The sequence below is a fragment of the Colletotrichum fioriniae genome (genome assembly GCF_027942845.1).
Source record: "Colletotrichum fioriniae strain IMI 355084 chromosome Unknown scaffold_12, whole genome shotgun sequence".
In the NCBI taxonomy this organism is placed as follows: Eukaryota; Fungi; Ascomycota; class Sordariomycetes; order Glomerellales; family Glomerellaceae; genus Colletotrichum; species Colletotrichum fioriniae.
Genome location: NW_027076848.1, coordinates 1,966,035 through 1,986,767, shown reverse-complemented (window position 1 = coordinate 1,986,767; position 20,733 = coordinate 1,966,035). Strand labels below are relative to the sequence as shown.

Here is a 20,733-nt window from a genome sequence, read left to right as displayed (position 1 = left end):
CGATTTAAATAACTTTCTGTTTTCATATCGTCTATTCACTGTTTGTCGTGGTGTCTCCGGGAACAGGCCCGGGGGCTAGGGGAACAAGGGCGGTCGGCAACGCTAGTGGAAGTACGTACGGAGAAAACGTCTTTTCTGGGATTCCATCCCCGTTTGCTCCCCACAACCTCATGCTAGCTGTCGAATCACGTTAATGCATTCATCACGTGCCTGGCGATGCCAGTGACACCCTGCCCGACTGGGCACAATGGCCCACGCAAGACGAATGAATGTAAACAACATGATAAGAGCACGTGGCCGGCAATGACCGGGCCGATGGCTAACTATGATTGTATATAACGAGGAGTTGGCAGCTTATGTCGAATGCAAAGGTCTCTTGTTGCGCGGCACAGAAAAGGAATTGCAATGGCACCCATTAAGCTTGGCTTGGTATGCCTCGCGGCAATCCTGGTAGAGGGAAGTTCAAGATTCCTTGCGCCAGTTCAAGACATCAATTTACCGGCCAGTGAATCCGCCGAGCACCCTCTTGAACACCTGGGCGCAAATGGGCCTTGGTTCGCAGGTACATCTCTCTATCTGACCCTCATCTCGATCGTTCAGCACCGCTTACCTTTAGTCGCTTGTCAGGACCTAACGTCAACGAGATCTCATCCGAAATCCCGGAGAATTGTTATGTTGACCAAGCAGCGTATATTTCTCGGCATGGATCGAGATACCCAGATACTGGCGCTTACAATGGATGGGTCTCGATGCAGGAACGAGTCAGTAACATATTTGTCTGTCATCTAAAGCATGTTCGTTTGTAGCTGAAGGTTTGGTGTGCAGTTCCAAGCTGGCAACTATACTGCCTCTGGCAGCTTGAGCTTTTTGCCGCGATGGCAAACAGCGCTAACGAATCCATCGTCTCAAATTGCTAATTTGAGTCCAACGGGCTACAAAGAGGCTCACGATCTTGGGTACACTTTGCGAACCAGGTGATTTCTGCTCGATAGCATCCAAACCCAACAGAACAGATGTGCTAATTGTGTTAGATATCCGGGCCTCTACACTGAAGGCGAAGACTTCATGGTCTGGGCAAACAACTACTCTCGAGTCCTACAGACTGCCAAGTTGTTTGTTCGCGGTTTCTTGGGAACCAATGCCACCTTGCTCGGTGACATCGTTTCAGTGACATCTCGAGGCTTTACCGCTGGCATTGGCGACTCATTGGCGCCGTCTGATATGTGCCCAGCTTTCAAGGATACGGAGGGAGGTGACTACGTGGCTGCGTGGAACAACGTCTACATTCCTCCAATTCTAACCCGCCTGCAAGCACTCGTCGATGGAAACCTCACACTTACGCAAAGCGATGTGTCGCAAATACCCTATCTTTGTGGTTTCGAAAGTCAGATCACCGGCCGCCTCTCACCTTGGTGTGATATCTTTTCGGACGAAGAATACCTCCAGTACGAGTACTTCCAGGACCTTCGCTACTACTACGGAGTCGGCCTTGGTACCGATGTGCCTCAGACCATGATGACTCCTTATTTAAACGCATTGATGGACATTTTCGTTCAGGGACCTTCGGTCACCGGCAAGCGCGGCGACGGGAGCACTTTCAATTTACCAAAGCTTCTCGTCTCCTTCCTCAACGATGGACAGCTCAACCAGTTAGTGGCCGCTTCAGGTGTATTCGACAAGCAGCAGCCTCTTTCAAGTACGCATAAGGACGATAGCCGTCATTTCGTCAGCTCTCGCTTCACAACAATGCGGGGAACTATTGCATTCGAGAGATTGAACTGTGCCGGGGCTGGAAACGCCACACATGGCAACTTCACTAATGTTACCCGCCGGAATCCAACGATCAGAAGATCAACCTGCACACAGCCGTCACCCCCGATCCAAGACAGCCGAAATTCGACATATATTCGCATTCGTCTGAACGATGCTGTCTACCCGATACCTACTTGCAACAGCGGTCCTGGTTCTTCTTGTCGGCTGGAGGATTACAAGCAATACGTCGCCACGAAGCTTGAGAACCAGGGTAATTGGATCCAGAACTGCAACGTAACCACACCTGGAGCACCAACAAAGGTGAAGGGTGCAAGTTTCTACACCGATCTTAGTAGCCCTTGGTTGAGCCATGTCGCTCCTTAAGATCAAGATGGGTAGGACTAAATTTGGACAAGCTTATTACATTTCAACGGAATCAGGACATCTTCAATTCTTTGGCACTTTGCATAATCAAATAATATTTCTATACACGCAGCATAACTGTTCAGATGCTGCACGATCTCGTGTCTGTAATGTCAAGTGGAAGGCGATATTCAACCCCTGTGCTCTCCTCTCTGACATCCCAAGCGTTTGGGACTTGAGTTTCCGTGACTTGCAAAAAGCAAAAGGTATTTTGAGAACTGGCGCTAGACGATTGACTTGAGAACTGTGCGGTACAGGGGTCGTCATCCATAGAATAATCTTGCCATAGATGCTGTCTTGTCAACATGTCCCTCACCCATCAAGCTTAACTTCAGGGGCGATGAAACTTCGACTAGCCAGTCTGCATCCGTAGTTTGATATGCATGATTTCGATCGTGTAGAAAACATCCCTCAACTCACGTTATCTTGCCATCGAGGAGACAAGTTTGTACTCAATCAGCATGCCGGCTAGCCCAAGCATTGACGTAATGAATCATAGTCACGCACTCGTCGACAGGTCAATACGCCCTGAATTCGTAGCTTCCGACTGTTGGGGCTTCTATCTCCAAGTCTTATCATCCTCCTGCCGCTTATTGTCTTTCCGTGATATTTCGTCTCTGCTAGATGGCTCCAATAAAGTTGCAAGGCCAAAGATCTGAATCTCTATGGTGTGAAGACAGAAGTTCTGCTTTATATGACCTCATACATACGATTTTCTCGGCAAGCACAATTCAAAAAATTAGTAGGTAAAGAATCATGCTATGTTAGAGCTTTGGCAGAGCCTCCAGTCTTTGCGTCACACTCACATTCATCAATTGTCGGGCTTAGTGCCTTATTCGTTTGAAGTCGGTCTCAGCCGATAAAGATTGTAAACGTGGACGATGATCCCAACGTCATTCCCCACACCTTCTGAACTTTGAAATGATCGCCGCGAGGCAGCGACAATGGATCAGGACTTCTAAAATGTGGGTTGGAACTGACAGCTATGGCCAGTGAAACATCTAAATTATAGATATGTCAATAATTGCGTTACTACGGCCCTGTGATCATTTATTCTGTCGTGCTAATGCAGCGAAACATTCGATCTAGTCTTCTCCGTTCCTGAGTGCATCGATCCCATGGTTCCCAAGCGAGTTCTATACCTCCACTGTCCACATACGTGAATGTTCCTTGGGTAGAGGGGGCCATAGGTAAACTTTTGTCCGAATCGCGTATACACACATTTATCCATGCAGAAACATTCATCGTGGGCAGTCCTATTGGGCGCTACCTCACGTTTGATTCTGAGCTTCTGCTCGAAACCGCGAGACTCCGATGTGTTTCGACCAGGAACCGTTGCAACTCGCACGTGGTTGATGTGCCAAGAGATTCCACGTTGGTGAGGTATCAGAGCACTGGTGCTTGCTGTAAACTCAATCAACAAAATCTTGAGCTTGCTTTTATGTTACTAGGCAAAAGCTTGCTATATGTTGCTTGAGTGGAACTCTCCCCAAGCGCTAATATTGTCATTTGAGTTCACGTCTGATTTCCCCCTCCCAGCGAACAAAGATATTGGGTTCCCTTACATGCATGTTCCTGGGGGAACGATTGCTCGGACCCAATTCATATCCCGAAGATCAAAGGCCGTGATCAAGCAAAACCTGCACAGGCTCTTGCTATCATCGTCAAATCACCTGATTCTGGAAGCAACCTTCGTAACCATCCTTTGACTTTGGCTCAGTTCCGGCGGTCAATGCATTGACGCCGACAACCTGCTCGACTCAACTCATCCACCTGTGGTAACACACACAACAAAGAGTGTCTTAACCATGGTTGAGCAACTGACTAGTTCAAGATGGTCTTGGGAAAACTTAATTCGTGATGTTGTGCGGGCCGAGTACTCCTCGTTGCAGCTTGACCCGCTCACAACCATGCATAAGTAACGTCAACAGCGCTTTCTTATGTCATTTGCTCATCCTATGATGCTTGGTACACTCATGCCAATTTTGTGAGCTCTCTCGCCTGCACACTTGTTATCAATCGTCGCACCTTCATCTCAAAGTCATCCCACACGCCTAGAATCATGGGCTGAGGCGCAAACCCCTCGGTGTCTTCAGGCGTAAAGTGTCATTATCTGCAAAATACCGAACTTCTCACGGAGTTTTTGGAGTCCTGAGGATTCGAGTTATTTCGGGCATATGTTGCGAATATCATAGCCTTGTTGGCGGCTATAAGAGAGTATATCATGGCGGATGACATGGTAGGAGCGCTTGTCGGTTCGACAGTAGCCATGATATGTGTCACTACACTGGTTATTTCCATACGAATGGCCGTCAGAACAAGTCTGAGAACTTGCGGCCTCGATGACGGTATGTGACGTTTGAGAGAGTAGAATTCAAACAAAATTGCTGAGTTGTGTATAGTTCTCATTACCGCTAGCTGGGTACGTTGATTTCGTTCAGCCATACCTACTCTGCGCGGAGGAAAATTGATAAGTGTTGATCTATAGGTTTTCGCGATGGGCATGTTCACTGCGACCATGATCTGTGAGTTAACGTCCAACCATGACGTTGCAGTTTCCTTGGCATTCCCGGCTGTCGAATGCTAACTAGCATGCGCAGCGGCCCATTCAGGATTTGGCAGACATCACCATGATATCAGTATTTCAGAATACGAGCAATTTCTCAAGGTGATACATCATCTCTGCGGTCCTGACGATAGCTAATGATGGTTGGCACGAGGGAAGTTGACTATCGCGACTTCGGCAACGTACAGCTACGGTCTGGCTCTCGCTAAAATGTCCTTCGCCGTTCTCTACATACGAATGCTACCAGATCGAAGACTCGTGGTGATGAACAGGGCCATTATTCTCTTCCTTTGCTGTCAGGCCATCGAAGAGAGCCTCATCCCAATATTCCAATGTAAACCGATTGCGAAAGCCTGGACCGTAGGTATGGAAGGAAGCTGCCTTGACCTCCCGGTTCTATGGTGGAGCGGCGTGAGTGAAAAGTCTAGTCTCGGCCCTGGTGACAGTATGTGGTTAAGCGTTATCAAACTGACTGATAAATATATTAGTTTGGATTCAATCTCTGCACCGACTTGATCTTATTCATACAGCCAGTCCCTACGTTATGGAAGTTGCAACTGCCGCTAGTGAAAAGACTTGGCCTCATCGCGATGTTGTCATTGGGTTTACTGTGAGTGCCACATGCATTCTCGAGTTTCGCCAGACGTTTGAAGAAAGTAGGACTCACGAACATGTTCTGACAAATCTCTAGGGTTGTCGCTATTTCTGTGATTCGCATGCACTCCGTCACCAAGATGGGAATTGACGACACACGTGAGCAATATACCCCTTGAAGACTAATCATCAAAGCTGATACACATTGTCAAAGATGACCTTGCAACCCCAATACTGTGGTCTGAAGCAGAGATCAGCACCTTGATAGCTTGTTCATGTGTGCCTTCCTTACGAAAGGTGGTCCAAAAGTTGCCATGTTCATACCAACCATTTGGTATAACTAGCATCGACACACCGCCACGGACCATCGAAACCATTGGCCAGACGAGACGAAAACCACGATTCACGTCGAAGTATAGTGGCGGCCAGGAAAGATACTACTCTATCGGGTCAGGTTCTACAGGTAGGACCCTGACGTATCCTTTGAGCGTATTGAGTCGGCCTATGATAGCTTCGTCCGAGGTAAAGGAGGGAATTCGGGACATACTACGCACCGGTCTCAAAGACGACGTCAATAGCGTTGCCAATCTGCGAAAATTTGAACTGGAGCTAGACTGCGACGTGGAGCGCGGTGCGGGAGATACGGTCAACATGCCCGAAGAGACATACTTCCCAATGGGAAATGTTAATGAAAAAGTGAGAAGCGACGGCAGATAGACATAGAGATTATACCACGAGATGAGTTATCACCTTGTCGGATCCAAATACTTGAGCGGGTGTGAGAGGTGGAGGTCCGGATTGAGCTAATGAACGGACCGTGCGGAGGAATGATTCGGGAAATATGGGTCTTATCCGGCGGCCTTTTCCGGGCTACCGAAAATCAATGACGTATAGAAATCCTTGAGAGTAGCCGCAGTCGCACGTGGAATCATTAGGGACGGGAGTCCACGTCATGAGCTTGTAACTTTCATAAAATCGCCGGAACGTCGGAGATCGGCAGTTTGCAGTGCCCGAGCTCGAGTCTTTGTACCACCCAGTCATTACTGACGCACGACACCACTTGAAAGCGTCATTGGGGGAATCCATCCTTCCTCAATCAAATAAGACCACCTCCACGACCACAATTTCCATGAGCTTCATGAGCCAGGACTCTACTTCTTGAGTTGAAGTATAATAAACCTACGCGCAGAATATCGTAGCCGAAACCCACAACATGGGCGTCTCACTTTCTACTGCCAAATGGTTGGCTCCGCTATCCTTCGCTGTCGACTTTGCAGCTCAAAACTATGGCATGCTTAGTACTCCCAATATGAAGGATGTTCACGACGCCAACCTATCATTTTGGTCGCCTCAACCTTTCTTCATTGCTGGATTTTTCTTCCCTCAGCAACTTTTCCAGCTTGCTTGGCTATACCGCCTGTACAAGGCAGACCCCAAAGTAGAGCCCATGGCCCCCGACGTAGGCACCATGGTTGACTTTGCACCCTTCTACGCCATTGGAAACTTCTGTATTGCTAGTGAGTAGCAATCTTTACTCCTTTGTGTGCTATCTGAGCTGCGCTGACTGTCTTCAAAAGCATGGATGATCTTTTGGAACAAATCTGACCTGAAGGTTGCAAATATCTTTGTCGTCATCAATAGCCTTGCCCAGCTGTACTTTATCTTCAATCGCCTTCCGCCCATGAACAAAAAGTCCGTCAACTCTGTTCTCACTCACGTCGTTGCCAAAACCTTTGCTGGTATCGGCGTCTTGGATCTGCTACACAACGGCTCGGTAGCATACTTTGTTCACCAGCAGCCATCTACCACTGTCAAGGTTCTCACCGGCGTAGGCTTCGGATTGTTGTCGAGCATCAGTGACTGGATCTTCGGAGGCTGTCTGGTCTATGACTTGATTGCGCTGTCAGTCGGTCAATCCGCCTATGGTAACGCCGGTTGGAGCAGGCTTCTCGGCATTTATGCCGGCGGAGCTGCAGCCATTGTTGGCACGCGTAATCTCTTGAGGTAAGGACTTGATCAGCACCAGCGAAAGACACTTTTGCTAACTTTTGTAAGACCGCCATATGTTAGTCAATCTACGGCGGGATATCAGCCTCTTTAGATCGTGAGGTTGGCCTCTCATTTGCCTTTGCGAGCTACCTTGCCTCACAGGAAAACCGAGTCAGATATGGAATTGTATTAATAGCACTCGTAGTTTATGAACATTATTGTTAACCCTTTTGCGGAACAATCTTTTTGCCTATTGCCAATCGTATTTCAAGACTATTTGTAGACAGTTGTAACCATATTACCCTCTTATCCAACGCCGATAACCTGGTCCTGGATACGACCTTTCACGTCTATGTGGTATCAACAATGCTCTATACCTGCCAACGCCTCTGGATACGATTCGATGTGTCCCCCGAAATGCTGCTAGCCCTCTCAATCATCTCGTAGGCGCCCAATTGGTCAGCCATTCCCGCGCTTTATCCAAATCTCCCGAGCTCGCTTCGCATGCCGCTATACACCATTCAAAGTCCCACACACCCTCACCTGCCAGCATTTCCGCTAATTTCCTCCGTCGTTGTGAAGCCTCATCCACACAAAAGTACATAGCCTCTTTCACCTCAAGAATGCTTTGCACGAGCGGCTTCACGAGCGGAAGAGCGGCCTGCGCGCTGCCACCCTTCGCATCAAGTCCAAGATTCATCCTACCTGACTTGCACCACTCATTTCCACACCACTTTTTACCACAACCAGTCATCAGCTGGCTGAGATATCTTCTCTCAATACGTCGCCGGAGAGCTTTGCCTTCTGGGTCATGCATGCTGACGTAGAGGGGGGCCGAAGCACAGTGAGCAGAGACCAAGATCATTACCAGGTCCCTGACCCATTGCTGTTCCGGCCCCAACAGCTCCAGCAGATCCCACGCCATGTAGGGTGCGACCACAGTTGATGTTGCGACAGATGTCGGGCTTCCGTCGAGACACTTTGTCTAGCTCGTGGTGCTTCATATGAGCTGACATATCTCGCATCCGTACAATCTTGCCACACAAGTGGCAGTCGGTGGTTCTCGCGCCATCTGCTAGTTCGTGTGCAGTCAAGCCGGACAAGATTGTTTCTGCCGATGGATTGGATGGATCCCCCTCTTGTGGTACCTCAAGGTGACAAAATTGGCAAAGAATGAGTTTGCCAGGGCAGACGCTTGTGCGATGTAGTGCCAATTCCACCAAGGACGGAGCTGCATATTCGCAGCCCAGACAACGCTGTTCAGTGTGACGCACAGCGTGATGTTTGGCTTTGCTCGCCGGTGAATCTCCAAAGACATCGTCATGCTCGCAGTGCCAGTGAGTTTCCCACTCTTCCGACCCCTTCTTGAAGACACGTTTGCACTTTGGACAGGCAACGTTATTCCGAAGACAGAAGTTCTGATGCAATACCATTGTCCTCTTAGGGATCCATTGCAGACAGTTCTTACACTGCTCCTCGTCTGAAGACTTAGAATCCCTGTGTTCCGAGTCAAAAGGCACATCTCTTGATGCGTACCCCGCCTCAGCTCTGGCCCTGAGTTGAAAGGATGCTGGGTTTGGGACTTGGTCGTTGTCTACCAGCGGGTAGCAATAGACTGAAACGAGAAGCTCTTCAGCAGTCTCCATCTCGACATTCGTGGGTTGTATAGTAATGGATTTGATGCCGTCTTCAGCGGGATTAAAGTTGCCAAAGACGTACTCGGAATCTCGCGGTCGTGCTCGCTGTCGTGCTGATCTCGGACTGACGAATAGGTCGATACGATCAGGGTGAGCAAGTTTGGAAAGCTCGATCGTCAAGGGCCGAGTCCGGTCCCAAGAGGGTAGTTCGTAATCGACGTATTCCCCATGCAAGACCTGGCCATTGACAGGCTTCCACACGTCGATCTCGCCTCCTATTGAGCTTCCATTGGAAGTACCAGGCTGAACTTTGGCCATGATCTGGCGCATAGTCTCGCGGGCCTGCTCCTCGTTCAAAGCCTCAATATCCACTTCCAGATCTGTATCGACCACGCAAATGCCGTCACCTTCTGGCAGGAACTTGTCGACCAAGAACTTGAAATCCTCGCCCTTGACGCCGCGAACAGACAGAACCGTATCCTTTGTGAGTGTTGTGTAGCTTTCGCGCAGCTGGCGTTCGAGAAGTGACTTCCAGTCGTCGGGATCGTAGCCGGCTTCGAGGGGTCTGAGCCGGACGTAGGTGCCCTTGGGTAGTTGCTTGGCGTGGACCATCAACCGTGGTTCAGTATCGAGGACCATGTCAGAGGTCGACTCAGATGGCTCTTTTGGGAGAGAATCGTCAGAAAAGTCAGTCGGAAGTAGCCCTAAAGCATCCATGAGATATGGCCCCAATGCAATGTCCCCTTCCTCGGCCGAAAACTCGCGGATGCCGGCGTATACAGTATTTCCATTCTTTTGGTTAACCAGCCGAAACATCAAAGGGTTCGGTAGTTGCTGGGAGGTTTCGTGATAGAGACTCTGCTGCTGTCGCGCGTATGGATTGAAGGGATCGTAGGAAGTGAAGGTCGAATTAGAGGGCGCGGGTGGTCTCGGGGACGCTGCGAGCAATTGTTCAAGGGCGGACTGGGGAAGCAGGATCTTGTCACCGCGCAGGTCTCTTGAGGCAGATTTGATGGGAGGCACGACGGCAAATGGTGCAGACCACTTCAACTCGGGTTGCTCGTTCTCCATATTGGCGTAGCAGAGTCTCGTCCAAGTCAGAGTAGGGCGGTAATCTCGAATAAGGTATCGTGATTCTCGTTGCTCGACGCGTCGGCCGTCGCTGAGGGTAAGGTGGGGTGGAGGGGTAACGACCACGTTATCTGCTCAAAGGGCTGCTGATCGAGTTGCTGTATCTGGGCATGGCCGGTGGATTGAAGTCGAGGTGACCCAAGCCGTGAAAAGGCATTTGTGGAAGGTATAGCAAGTAAATTCCAGAGTAGGATTTGTGTTGTTAATTGGGATGTATCATGGTGACAGTGTCGATGAATCAGCAGGCTGGTTGGATTCTTTGAGATTCCACAGTACCTTAGGTCAACAAGCTCCAGGTTGACTCGCTGACGACATGATGTGGGCCGCCCAAGCCTCAAGGAGAAAGCCGAGTGTTAAGGTACCTATCTATGTATGCAGTGGAGTTAGGCGTGCGCCACAATCTCAACTCTCACCGGCCACCTGTATGCCATCTTGCCGTACCTGCTTACTTAAGGTTCATGAGGCATCCCCCAGAAAGGAACAATCGGATCCGGGGACAGGCTGGCCGGCCTCCGACTGGCGGCCGACGATGGCGCAAGAATGGAAATGAGAGAAATGCTTACTAAACACATTTCACAGTGCTGCTACAAGGCCAAGGCCCCAAACCCCCAAGAGTCCAAATGGGAAGCTTCTCAGACCTTCTCAATTACAGTCGTCAATAGTCCACGCCCACGCTGGGCATTGGCATATTTGCTGGTCCATTAATTTTCTGCGCACGCCCTTGATCAACATTCAGCGTGCAATCAGAAAACCAAGATAAAACGAATACTACTCAACCAATGCCAAATAAAGCTGAATCATGATGTGCATCTGCCAAGAAGCCTCATATCCCGACTCGCCAAACACAAGAACCACTGAGCACTCAACCACTGCAACGCAACCTGAGTCCTTCACACCTCATGCTGGTATCATTCATGCTTCTACTATTGGGTTCCCCATTCACCAAAAACAGCAGAAACAAATGTGGCCAAAACTCCCGACTCCGCGACTCCGGACTGTCACTCCGTGCCCCCCCGGAGCAGGGCTAGCTAGCGGATCAGCACGCCGAAACAATACCTAAAATAGGCATGGGAACCCCCTCTAGCCTACCACCTAGTGTACATACCTACACCACAGGTACGGATACCTACTCGCAGTTCCCTGTGCTTCCCCAGCTTGCTCGACACTACCACACCAGGTATTCAACGTCTTTGCAGCAACTTGCAACTCCGCACCGAGCAATGGGGCAGATATGGGACTTCTCGAGGCAGAGGCACGGACAGGCGAGCACGCACAGCTGCTCCGCTGCGAGTCGCAACTTCAGGATGAGGTAGCATGACCCGAGATACGCAGAGCAGACACAATGAAATGGGCAGTTCGAGTCGAGCGCCGGCCAAGGGACATCCCGCAGTGCTAGAGCGCCATCTTATCGGTGGTTGACAGACAAAAGTCAAAGGCGGCACCACCGGAGCCTTGAGGAGTATACAGAGTACGTTATGTGTGGTGCAGCTGAGCGTGAGGTGAAGTAAGGTAAGGTGGTCACTCGTGAGACTGCCAACGTGGCTGCGCAGAGCAGCGGAGCGGAAACACTCAAATGGCAACTGGTTATTACCTACCCCACGAAACGCTTTCGTTGATACTATGTAGATAAGTGCCACCCTGCGAAGCGAAGCTGTCGTACCGTATACAGCCTGTGTGAGGTTGGAACGCCTGGCACCTTTGGCTCGGTGACTTTGGGGATGGGATCGAAGTTACCATATCCGGCAAAGCCATCCCCAACCAAGCTTTCGCATTTGATTTGGCCAGGAACACCGAAAAGCGAACCAGCAACAAGCTTGCGCTGCGGCAGTCGTGCTACTGTGCAGGGGGTGGTGGGCTTCAATAATCTATGGTAATCAGGCAGCCCAGCGATCCCCGCTCAATCATGGCAGGTTTAAGCGGTTGGAGCGGCTAATTTGGTCATGTAACACTTTCAAGACATGCCCAGCTCGACAACCTTCATTGGAGCTTGGATCCCGCATACCTCTTTCTTGCGCGGGATGGAGCTTGACGGGGCGGGATGAGATGAGAGCGCCATCCTGAGGAGGGGGTCAAGAACCTGCGCTTGTATCCGTAATGGACATAGGTTGGTGCCCAGCATGACCGGGGAGACCTTTTCTCGTCTCTTTACTCCGTTAATACTCCGTATAGCCGTACGAATGTCCCGCAATCATTTCACAGATCCTCCCGGTTATCTCGGACAAGACATCGCGATTATGCGCACCTGGGCTCATTCAAGCCCCGTTTAGTCTTGACATTCAAACATTGTTAGATCTGCAATCTCCGTTTTCGATATCTGCTTTTGATGAAAAATATGTCAACACACATGGCCTGCTTGAGCAGTATACTTTGTTGTAGGTACTTTACACCTCATCAACTCATCTCATCGTACCGCACCAGAACTCAACAACACACCGTAACTCGGATCATCACCCCCAATCCTCCCCCACCCCCTTCTCACAACCCTTCGGGCCTTCACCCAAGGTTCAACCAGTTTCCATACACATCAACCCCCGTCCAGTGCCTCACATTTCGGTCCGTACCTTATTAGGTTTCCTGACTCTACGCATACCCTCTCTCTTTTTTCCAAAGCTGTCGCTCAAGTCAGCAAGGGCGCATAAACGCCTGCATGCTTGGCACGGAGTAAGGTACCGAGTAGCAAAACGCGGCGTACGGATACTTTGGAGAGGTTCTCAACGTCAATGTCAAGGTGCCAGCGCAGCGGACCTTCTCTGTCGCCGTGCTGTTGCCAAGACCGCACCAGGCGGCGGGTTGAAGCTCTTCCGTTTCAACCGCACTATTCTTTGCCCCGCGTCTGCCACAAATGACTCCATTGACTGGACACGGCCGATCCTCTCTTTCAGGGTCCGACGGTCGACTCAACCGGGCCAACCCCAGATGGATGCTACACGGTTACACTACAACCCACGCTACCACCTTCTGCCGATAATACCTGCCCTGCAAGCTTCTGGGGAAGCCAAAGGCGAGCAACAAGTGGATAGTGGGAACACCTGTGACTCTTACGTCTCTACTTGCCCTCCGCTCTTCGCTCTGTGCCATCCTCTACGGTGCGAAGGCCCGGATGGGAGGGGGAGGGACGTGGGTAGGTAGAGAGAGGTATGGGATGTGGATGATGGCACGGGGTGGGTGTGTGGGCAATCTGGACGACCGTCCACTTGGACCTTGGACCGGTCTAGCCTGCACAGCTCTAGCCTGCCCGTGCTGCATTTCTCGGCGCATCTTGTTGACTGTACGTACGCAGCGGTTGACCCCCAAGGTCCCTTGCTCGATGTACATCTAGGTATGGCTTCCAAAGTTCCCTGTCTCGCTTTGCTTGAGGGCGTGACGGGGTACCTCTTCACCGCAAAGCTAAGGATAGACACTCCCACGTTTCTTGTCTTTCCCGGACACTACGTAGCCCACCGTCCTCTCTCTTGTACCTGGCAGGGCTCGATACCGTGGATATTTAGAGCGACACGTCGTCCGCCCGAAGACGTCTTTGGTCTGGCAATCTAGATCTCTACCTTACCAAGCCGAAAGCTCTTATCTTCCCATGTAAACAGTGAGCATCATCAGTCTGACACCAAAGCTCGATTGCGATTGCGCTTACGACCGAGTTCTGCCCGTCCTCCCTCGACGGCCTCCGCTCCACCTACTCAGCTTTCTGGCTCTCAGCCTCTCTTTTCCCGTCTAACAACGCCCTCACCAACTCTTAACCTCCAGACTGATCGCCGCGGACCCTCGAGGTTTACGGCCGTCGCGTAATACCTCGCCTCTGCTCCCCCGTTTTCCACCCTTCGCGCGCGTTCGCCGTAACATGCTCCAGGACGTCGAGGACGCCTACACGCCTTACCAGAATCCGGTCACCAATCTCCTCCATCTCCTGTCCAATCCTCTCATCCTCGCCCACACAGCTCCTCACCTCTCCGCTTATGATCGCCTGAGTCTTGCCTCCACGAGCCGAGCATTCCGAGAACTGGTCAAACACACCTCTGGTGTATTCCGCCATCTTGATCTGACCCACGTACGCGCGGCGCAGTTTGAAATCGACGGCATTGATCGCGGTGGTGAAGTCTGGCGCAATGTCCAACTTGATGAGAATCTGACCGAAGATGAGTGCGTCCACTCTACCATACTCCACTCCACCTCTCTCCAACGTTGGTGACATTCTTCTCCCTACCCCCGGTCGCGGTATTTAGACGCGGTGGGGATGCCGGAGAGGGCCGACGGTGGTGCTGTTAAACGGTTCGACTAACGCGCCATTCTCACCAGCTTTTACTCCGGTCCGCTGAGAGGCATCTTCTCAGGCATCCGCCGACAGGACATCCTCCAAGACGTGCAGACGCTGATCCTAGACGGCTTGTCCGTGACGGCTGAGCTCTGCCACGAAATCATCCTCGACCCAGCCTACAGCGTGCGACTCTTGTCAATCCGCGGCGTCAAGAACCTGAACGAGCGCAAGCTGTGCGCATCTCTTCAATATGCCTGCAGACCGTCGCGACCAGAGGACATGCCCCGGCTGAAGGGTCTCTACGTTTTCGGTGCCAAGGATACTCCGCTGCTCTCCCTGGCAGCACCCAGTGTACCCTCTGGCACCGCTTCGCACGCAGCGCAGATCAGCGCAGGGTGGAATGCCAAGTCGCAGCAGGCGTTGACATCATCGCTACGAAGCGAGGAAGAGGACTGGTACCATAGGAAAGGCCGCATCATCGCACGTCCGCTGGTCGAGGAGTGGGCCAACACTCTGGTTGACTGCCACGGCATCATTGCCTTCGATGCCGTTGCTTGCACCGGACCTCACCATATGAACTCGCCTGCCTACGGCAAGGTAAGATCCCCGGCCTCAGCCCGGCACTGGGCCGTAGCGACAGTCGCCCTGGGCGGCTGTGCCGGTTGTGGTGCTGCACCCGAAGGTATGTCAGTCCACAGCGGGACTCCGGCGATTCAACGTCCTCTCCTGTCCCCTCCGCCTCTCCTGGCCTCGTCAGTCAAGGCCGCAACGGCACCGCAGCTCTGTACCGGATCGGAATCGTCCTTCGTGGCTCGATGCATCGACTGCCTGCGAGAGAGATACTGCGCCGGCTGCAACAAGTGGTGGTGCGAGGAATGCTACCAGACACCCAGCGCTGTGACCGAACTGGCCGACACCGATGTGATAGTCGTCGACGCCGAGGGCGGTGCTTGGGTCCAGCACCAAGAGCACGAGAGCCAGCCCAAGATCAAGGTACGAAATGGCGCCTGCTTCCCAGACTGCACCATGGGCGAGATCATTGATGCGCAGAGGGTGTTGCTGGGCTGAGTCGGACGTCCTTTGCCGTCTGGCCCGGCCTGTTCCAAAGTGTATGCCACAATGCTATTCATGTCCCTCCCCCTTTTCGCTCCTCTTGAGTTTCCGTTATCCAGCGAACAGTATACGTCACGATCGGCGACCCGATGATGCTGACAGGGATCACCAACCTTAGGCTCGTATCACGAAAAGCTGCTGGGAATGCGGTAGTAATGTAAGTGGCGATTCTAGACCCAGGATCTTTGTCGAAGAGACCTGAGCTGATGGCAAGCAAACAGTGCCACGACTGCATTGATCGTACACAGAGGCTCTGTAGGGGCTGCTGCGGTGGCTACTGCTTAGTTCACAACGAGGGGTCAACCTCAACTTTCGTAAGACCGCCTCTCCCGAACGGCATCTCTTGTGCCTTGGCTAACATTCGCAGTGTGACTGTTCGATCCCCGCAACCTCGTTGATGCGTTCAGATCGCTAACTCTTTCGGTAGGGTGCTCGAGCCGTGGTCGCTTCTTGCGACACCTTTAGGGAGGTGTCATTCGGGCGAAACGAAACGAAAGACGCCAACCGCTGTTCAGTCACCGCAGGCTGCGGGGTTTGAGACCAACTGAAGCTCTTCAAGGCTGGTGGCACTCTCGGGATTGGAAAATTCCAAGACGTTCCTCATACTTGCATCTTCGAGCGCGGCAAAGCGGCGCACCCAAGGGCTTGTTAGCTTTGGGTCACGATTTACGGCCCGTCTCACGTGGCCAACTTGTGTACTTTTTGATTTTCTACATGGGCTACATTTACAGAGCCGGCGAGCTCTCGTCACGTCAACAAGCGCTTTCATCGTTTGTGAGATACCCTTGAAGCAAAGCGTTTGAGGCGTTGATTGCCAATGGTTTAGCGGTATTAGACAACCTTTGACCTCAATCCCAACTCCTTTACACCCACTTCCTATGTGCTGTAATGGTGATACCCTTGACAAGAGACGTCTATAGACGGCTGTTTGGGGCTGCCTGCTATCCCCATTCATAGGTGAGACTATCACCATGATTGTGTCCTCGCTAGTTGGCATCTTTCCTCGGGCCTTTGTCAGTCTTCCTCGTCTACTCGATACTTTCTCCTGCCGATTCAATCCAGATCAAGTTCCGTCATTGACACCGACATATCGCATCAGGAAGGAAGAAATCATTCGGTAGTTATGCCAAACATGACTCCACTACATTGCTACGTCACCCAGTCGCTCAACCTGGCCATTGCCGGGAATAAACACTCTGTTTCACAGGTATTTGGCATGACAGTTTGCCTCAAACTCCAGTCGTCGTCACGAGTCATAAACCCCGGACCATCCGTGAATGCTTCCATCTTAGTTTAGTGAAAGTATACATTTCCCTGATGCGATGCTGAACACTTACCACATGCCTGGACTGATTACTTCGAGCAAGGCTCCGACTTCGGCCGTCACCTCGACTACGAGACTTTCGAGGAACCACGACGCGTGGCTGCGCCCAAGGGACATTGCTCTTCTCTAATTATCATGCGACGACCTAACATGGCCTAGTGACCAAGCGGAATCATGGAGCTATACGATATTGTGGAAGGAGGACCTCGTCGAGAAAGCCTACGATTATGTAGGGGATAGCTTGCCGTACCAGATTGCAAAAGTGGGAGTGACGGTATCACGAGCTTACTTGGACAGATACAACAGCGCCTTGCTTCCTCTCCGCTCTTTCTCTGGCGTAACTTTGTCATCTGGGACGACCCTGTGGACACTTCAAGTCACACGCCAATTTTCGTACATAGCACACCTTTGTTGATGATATGAAACCCCAGGCAAAAAAGATTGTAGGGACGATAGTAAGCTATAGACAGAAACGGGATTTGGATTGGTCCTTGTGTTGATATGCCAAGCCCGAGGAGATCATTCATTTGAGTGCCCAGTGTATCCGAGCACATCTTCTTCGTCCGAGCCGGGTGAACATCTTTGCACTGGTGTATTCATCTACCAGCTGTGAGAGGACGTGGCAAGTCGCACCGGTCTCCTAGCACAGGACAGTCGGGGTTTCTGTACTTTTTCAGGGCCCCCCTATTCTCAAGACCCTGCCTCGTCTCCCACCATTCTCAGGTCAGACACCATGTAGGTCATTGTCGATCGTGCGCTGCACAGGAAGGGATTCGTGATCGCATACCCAGAACAACGGCTTTAGCCTCGAGAAAGCTAGATGGAGATTCCAGCAGATGGCCTTCTACGCCTATTTGCTATATCCTGTTGGTCTATACTTCAAGCGGAGACTGCTCCGTTGCCATGGTACCCCCTGAGATCTCGTGGTGACTTCCATGGATCTAGGCGTCCTACCTGGCCACCGAATTAAGACCCACGAGCTAGTATAAATTCGCCTCGTCCTGGTTCGCCAGAGGGAGGACGACCACCGATCTAGAAACGGCATCTTCAAGATACAGTTGGACGCCTTTTGGACGCCTTAACCTAATCCTTCACGTCCAACATGGCCATTTTCGCCCTGTCGCCAACCAGGCTTTCCTCCCTCTTGCTGCTGTGTCTATTTGCCGCCTTCATTAACGCCACAGACGACATCCTACACCCAGATCTTGTTCGATCGTTGAGGACAAGTCCAACAGAACTTGATAAGCTTAATATTCTACCCGATGATGAAGACTGGACGTTCAACTACTTCACCCACGAATTCCACACCAATAACCCCGGAGGCGTTGTCAACGCCAATGCCGCGACATTTCCAGCAACTGTTGTCAATGGTATGACCATGGCCTGGATCAGTCTCGGTCCTTGCTCTATGCTACCGCCGCATTGCCACGCTCGTGCTTTCAATTACGTGGTTTCCGTCCAGGGGACTACCGAGACCTACATGACGCTAGAGAACGGAGCTCGGGTGGTGAAGACAACTTTGGCGCCCGGGATGATGACAATCTTTCCCCAAGGTAGTTTGCACACGATGCAAAACACAGGTGAGCTTCGTTAAAGCCTCCAAATCTTGTCCCATGCTCACCACTTTAGGGTGCGATAATGCTACTCTGATCTCGGCCCTGAGCTCGGAAGACGCCGGCACCCATAATGTCGCTAATGGGCTCTTCGATCTTCCTCCAAGTGTAGTAGCAGCGGCATTTGGAGGAAACCCGCTGTCAGCAAAGTTTGCACAGCTACGACGCGATATCCCGGCTGTCGGAACCGGTGCCGCGGCTGGCACCGCAGAATGCCTAAAACGGTGCGAAACTATTGGCTCGAAGTAGGTTGTCTATAGTATGCCCAAAGCCGTTTCGATATCGACAAAAAGGATGGTCGATACTAATGGATGTGAAGACACCCCATATTGTCGGGGAAGAGAGTCCTTACTTGGCCAAAGCGTATCGACAAAAGCTCGCAGCATAGATACCCGTGGCAGATGGCGTCGTGGAGCGGTCTGTCTGATATACTCCAGAAACATTCGACTGTTTAGACGCTGGAATGGAGGTTGCTTTTGTTCCCATAGACTTGCGATGTACACCTGCAGGGCATACGCGGATGTGAAGATCCTAGGGATGTTTGAAAGTGACCAATTGCTCTGCATGGTGCTTGGAAAAGTAATAATTCAAACACCGGTGTCTCCAGAGCCAAATTTTCGAGCAACCCACGCGCCGCCGTACTCTTCGTACTCTTGTTTCGTGGCAGACAGCTTGTGTATATCGGCATGGTTGGCCAGTTTGGCGCCGCCATGCCAGGTACTCGTGATAGGGTCGACGGGATGCGCTACCCTCACAATACAGGCATCAGGAACCCTCTTGACAAGCTCTTTCTCTAGCCGCTGAATAAAGCCAGGAAACAAGGCGTTGCCGCCAACGACGACGATATTAGCCAAGAGCGCAGGCCAAAGTCCAACCGGCAATTCGGAGAGGGACTGCATGATGACGTCCGCGAGGCCGGGTTGGCGGAGTCCAATGTCAGAAGGCTGGAAGAGTAGTTCGGGAACAGAGAAGCGTTCGTTTCGAAGCGTGAGTATGTCTTCGTCATTGTCAGCGGCGCGCGCTGCCATCTTTCTTGCTTTTGTGTGCATAGCAGGATCGTAGTCTCGGACGACGCCCTTCACCTTGGAGTGGAAGTCGGGCAGTATGTAGTCTTTGGCAATGCCGGCTCCCGTCACATACGGTTCCCTCTTCTCGCCCCTCGTGCCCTTCCAGGTCTTCTCGAGATCGCCATTGAAGTCGAGAGAAACGTAGCTAGCCTGCTCCTTGATTTCATTGACGATGTATGTGTCGTTTCGCATGTCGTAGTATCGCAGAGAAAGTAAACGCGTCAAGTAATTTGTCATGAGCTTCCCACCAACGTCCAGCCTTCGAACAGCGGAGTGCAGGGGCTTGCCGTTGAGAAGAGGCATGACAACGGTATTAGAGTAGCCAGAGTCTATGAGCAGCACAGCTTCGGCCGGAATCTGGGGCACCGAATTCGGGTCTCGGGGGGTCTGAAGGATACCTTGAATATCGTGGTACGCATTGAAGGAGGCCCCTGGGAAGACAAAGGTCAGCTAAGTCGATGAGACCTGCAAGGGGATTAAGCCACATACCAATGCCACGATAGTAGCTGGTAAACTGATATTCCTCAAATATTATCTGGTCACAGTTGACCTGTAGGGTAGGTAACGAGTTTGGTTGTTCCGCGAGGAGCAGTCTGGTCTCGGAGGGGTCGCACTTTTGCGGCGCCTTGTCGTCGAAGAACTCGTGATCCCAAATCTCCTTTTGAGCTTCCCAGTTGACAATGTAACCTTTCTCGACCGGTCGACGGAACTGTATTTCGCCAAAATCACGGCATTTTTCGAGGTCGGATGCGACGTAGACCTTCCTCGCCCTGTCTCTGGCGATGCAGTTTGGTATTACTCGGGGCTCGTCGGTGTGGTCGTCGGAAACGAAACCTGCTTTGATGGTCGACGCACCATTGTCGAGAACTAGTGTTCGCGACGGAGGCACTGGGCCCGAAGACTTCGTATTGCGGCCACCAGCCATGGAGATGACTTGCAATGGAGCGAGCGCGTCGCACTGGAAAATATTGACGAAATCGTGAACCTTGCGCTGGCAATTCCAGGCACCCGAGCTTGGACTTCTACCCGTCCGCCTCCACTATTGGACTTTCTCAGTCGGTGGTCGGCCTGCCCAACGCCGATACTGCTGACGTAACAGAGCCAGACCAGTGACATGGATAGGATGCGACTCCCGTTGTGCCAAGAGCTTGCAACCGTTGAAAGTGTCGTAAACTCTTTCCGACCTGAACTAATTATCCAATATCACAAACCAGCTTGAGCTGCGAAAAGCGTCTCCTTCGATGAGCGCTTTTGAGATGTATCCTGGGCCCCATA

The 20,733-nt window shown here is 51.6% G+C and overlaps 5 protein-coding genes across 5 annotated transcripts; 3 read left to right on the top strand and 2 right to left on the bottom strand.

Moving 5' to 3' along the window:
* Nucleotides 1–405: 405 nt before the first annotated feature.
* Nucleotides 406–2,136, top strand: N0V96_009763 (uncharacterized protein; the record flags this gene model as incomplete). Its single annotated transcript, XM_065758742.1, has 4 exons — nt 406–562; nt 628–761; nt 826–974; nt 1,032–2,136. 4 exons carry the CDS (start codon nt 406–408, stop codon nt 2,134–2,136), a joined length of 1,545 nt encoding a protein of 514 aa, XP_065612807.1.
* A 4,412-nt stretch (nt 2,137–6,548) lies between these two features.
* On the top strand, nt 6,549–7,436 carry N0V96_009762 (uncharacterized protein; the record flags this gene model as incomplete). Its single annotated transcript, XM_053190434.2, has 3 exons — nt 6,549–6,852; nt 6,913–7,339; nt 7,391–7,436. 3 exons carry the CDS (start codon nt 6,549–6,551, stop codon nt 7,434–7,436), a joined length of 777 nt encoding a protein of 258 aa, XP_053052364.2.
* Nucleotides 7,437–8,133: 697 nt separating this feature from the next.
* Nucleotides 8,134–10,407, bottom strand: N0V96_009761 (uncharacterized protein; the record flags this gene model as incomplete). The annotated part of the gene is made up of 2 exons (XM_065758741.1): nt 8,134–10,123; nt 10,403–10,407. The coding sequence occupies 2 exons, from the start codon at nt 10,405–10,407 to the stop codon at nt 8,134–8,136; spliced, it is 1,995 nt and encodes a 664-aa protein (XP_065612806.1).
* Nucleotides 10,408–13,927: 3,520 nt separating this feature from the next.
* N0V96_009760 (uncharacterized protein) lies at nt 13,928–15,409 on the top strand (the record flags this gene model as incomplete). The annotated part of the gene is made up of 2 exons (XM_053190432.2): nt 13,928–14,226; nt 14,383–15,409. 2 exons carry the CDS (start codon nt 13,928–13,930, stop codon nt 15,407–15,409), a joined length of 1,326 nt encoding a protein of 441 aa, XP_053052362.2.
* Nucleotides 15,410–18,978: 3,569 nt separating this feature from the next.
* ARP6 (Actin- protein 6) lies at nt 18,979–20,383 on the bottom strand (the record flags this gene model as incomplete). The annotated part of the gene is made up of 2 exons (XM_053190431.2): nt 18,979–19,889; nt 19,948–20,383. 2 exons carry the CDS (start codon nt 20,381–20,383, stop codon nt 18,979–18,981), a joined length of 1,347 nt encoding a protein of 448 aa, XP_053052361.1.
* Nucleotides 20,384–20,733: the final 350 nt, after the last annotated feature.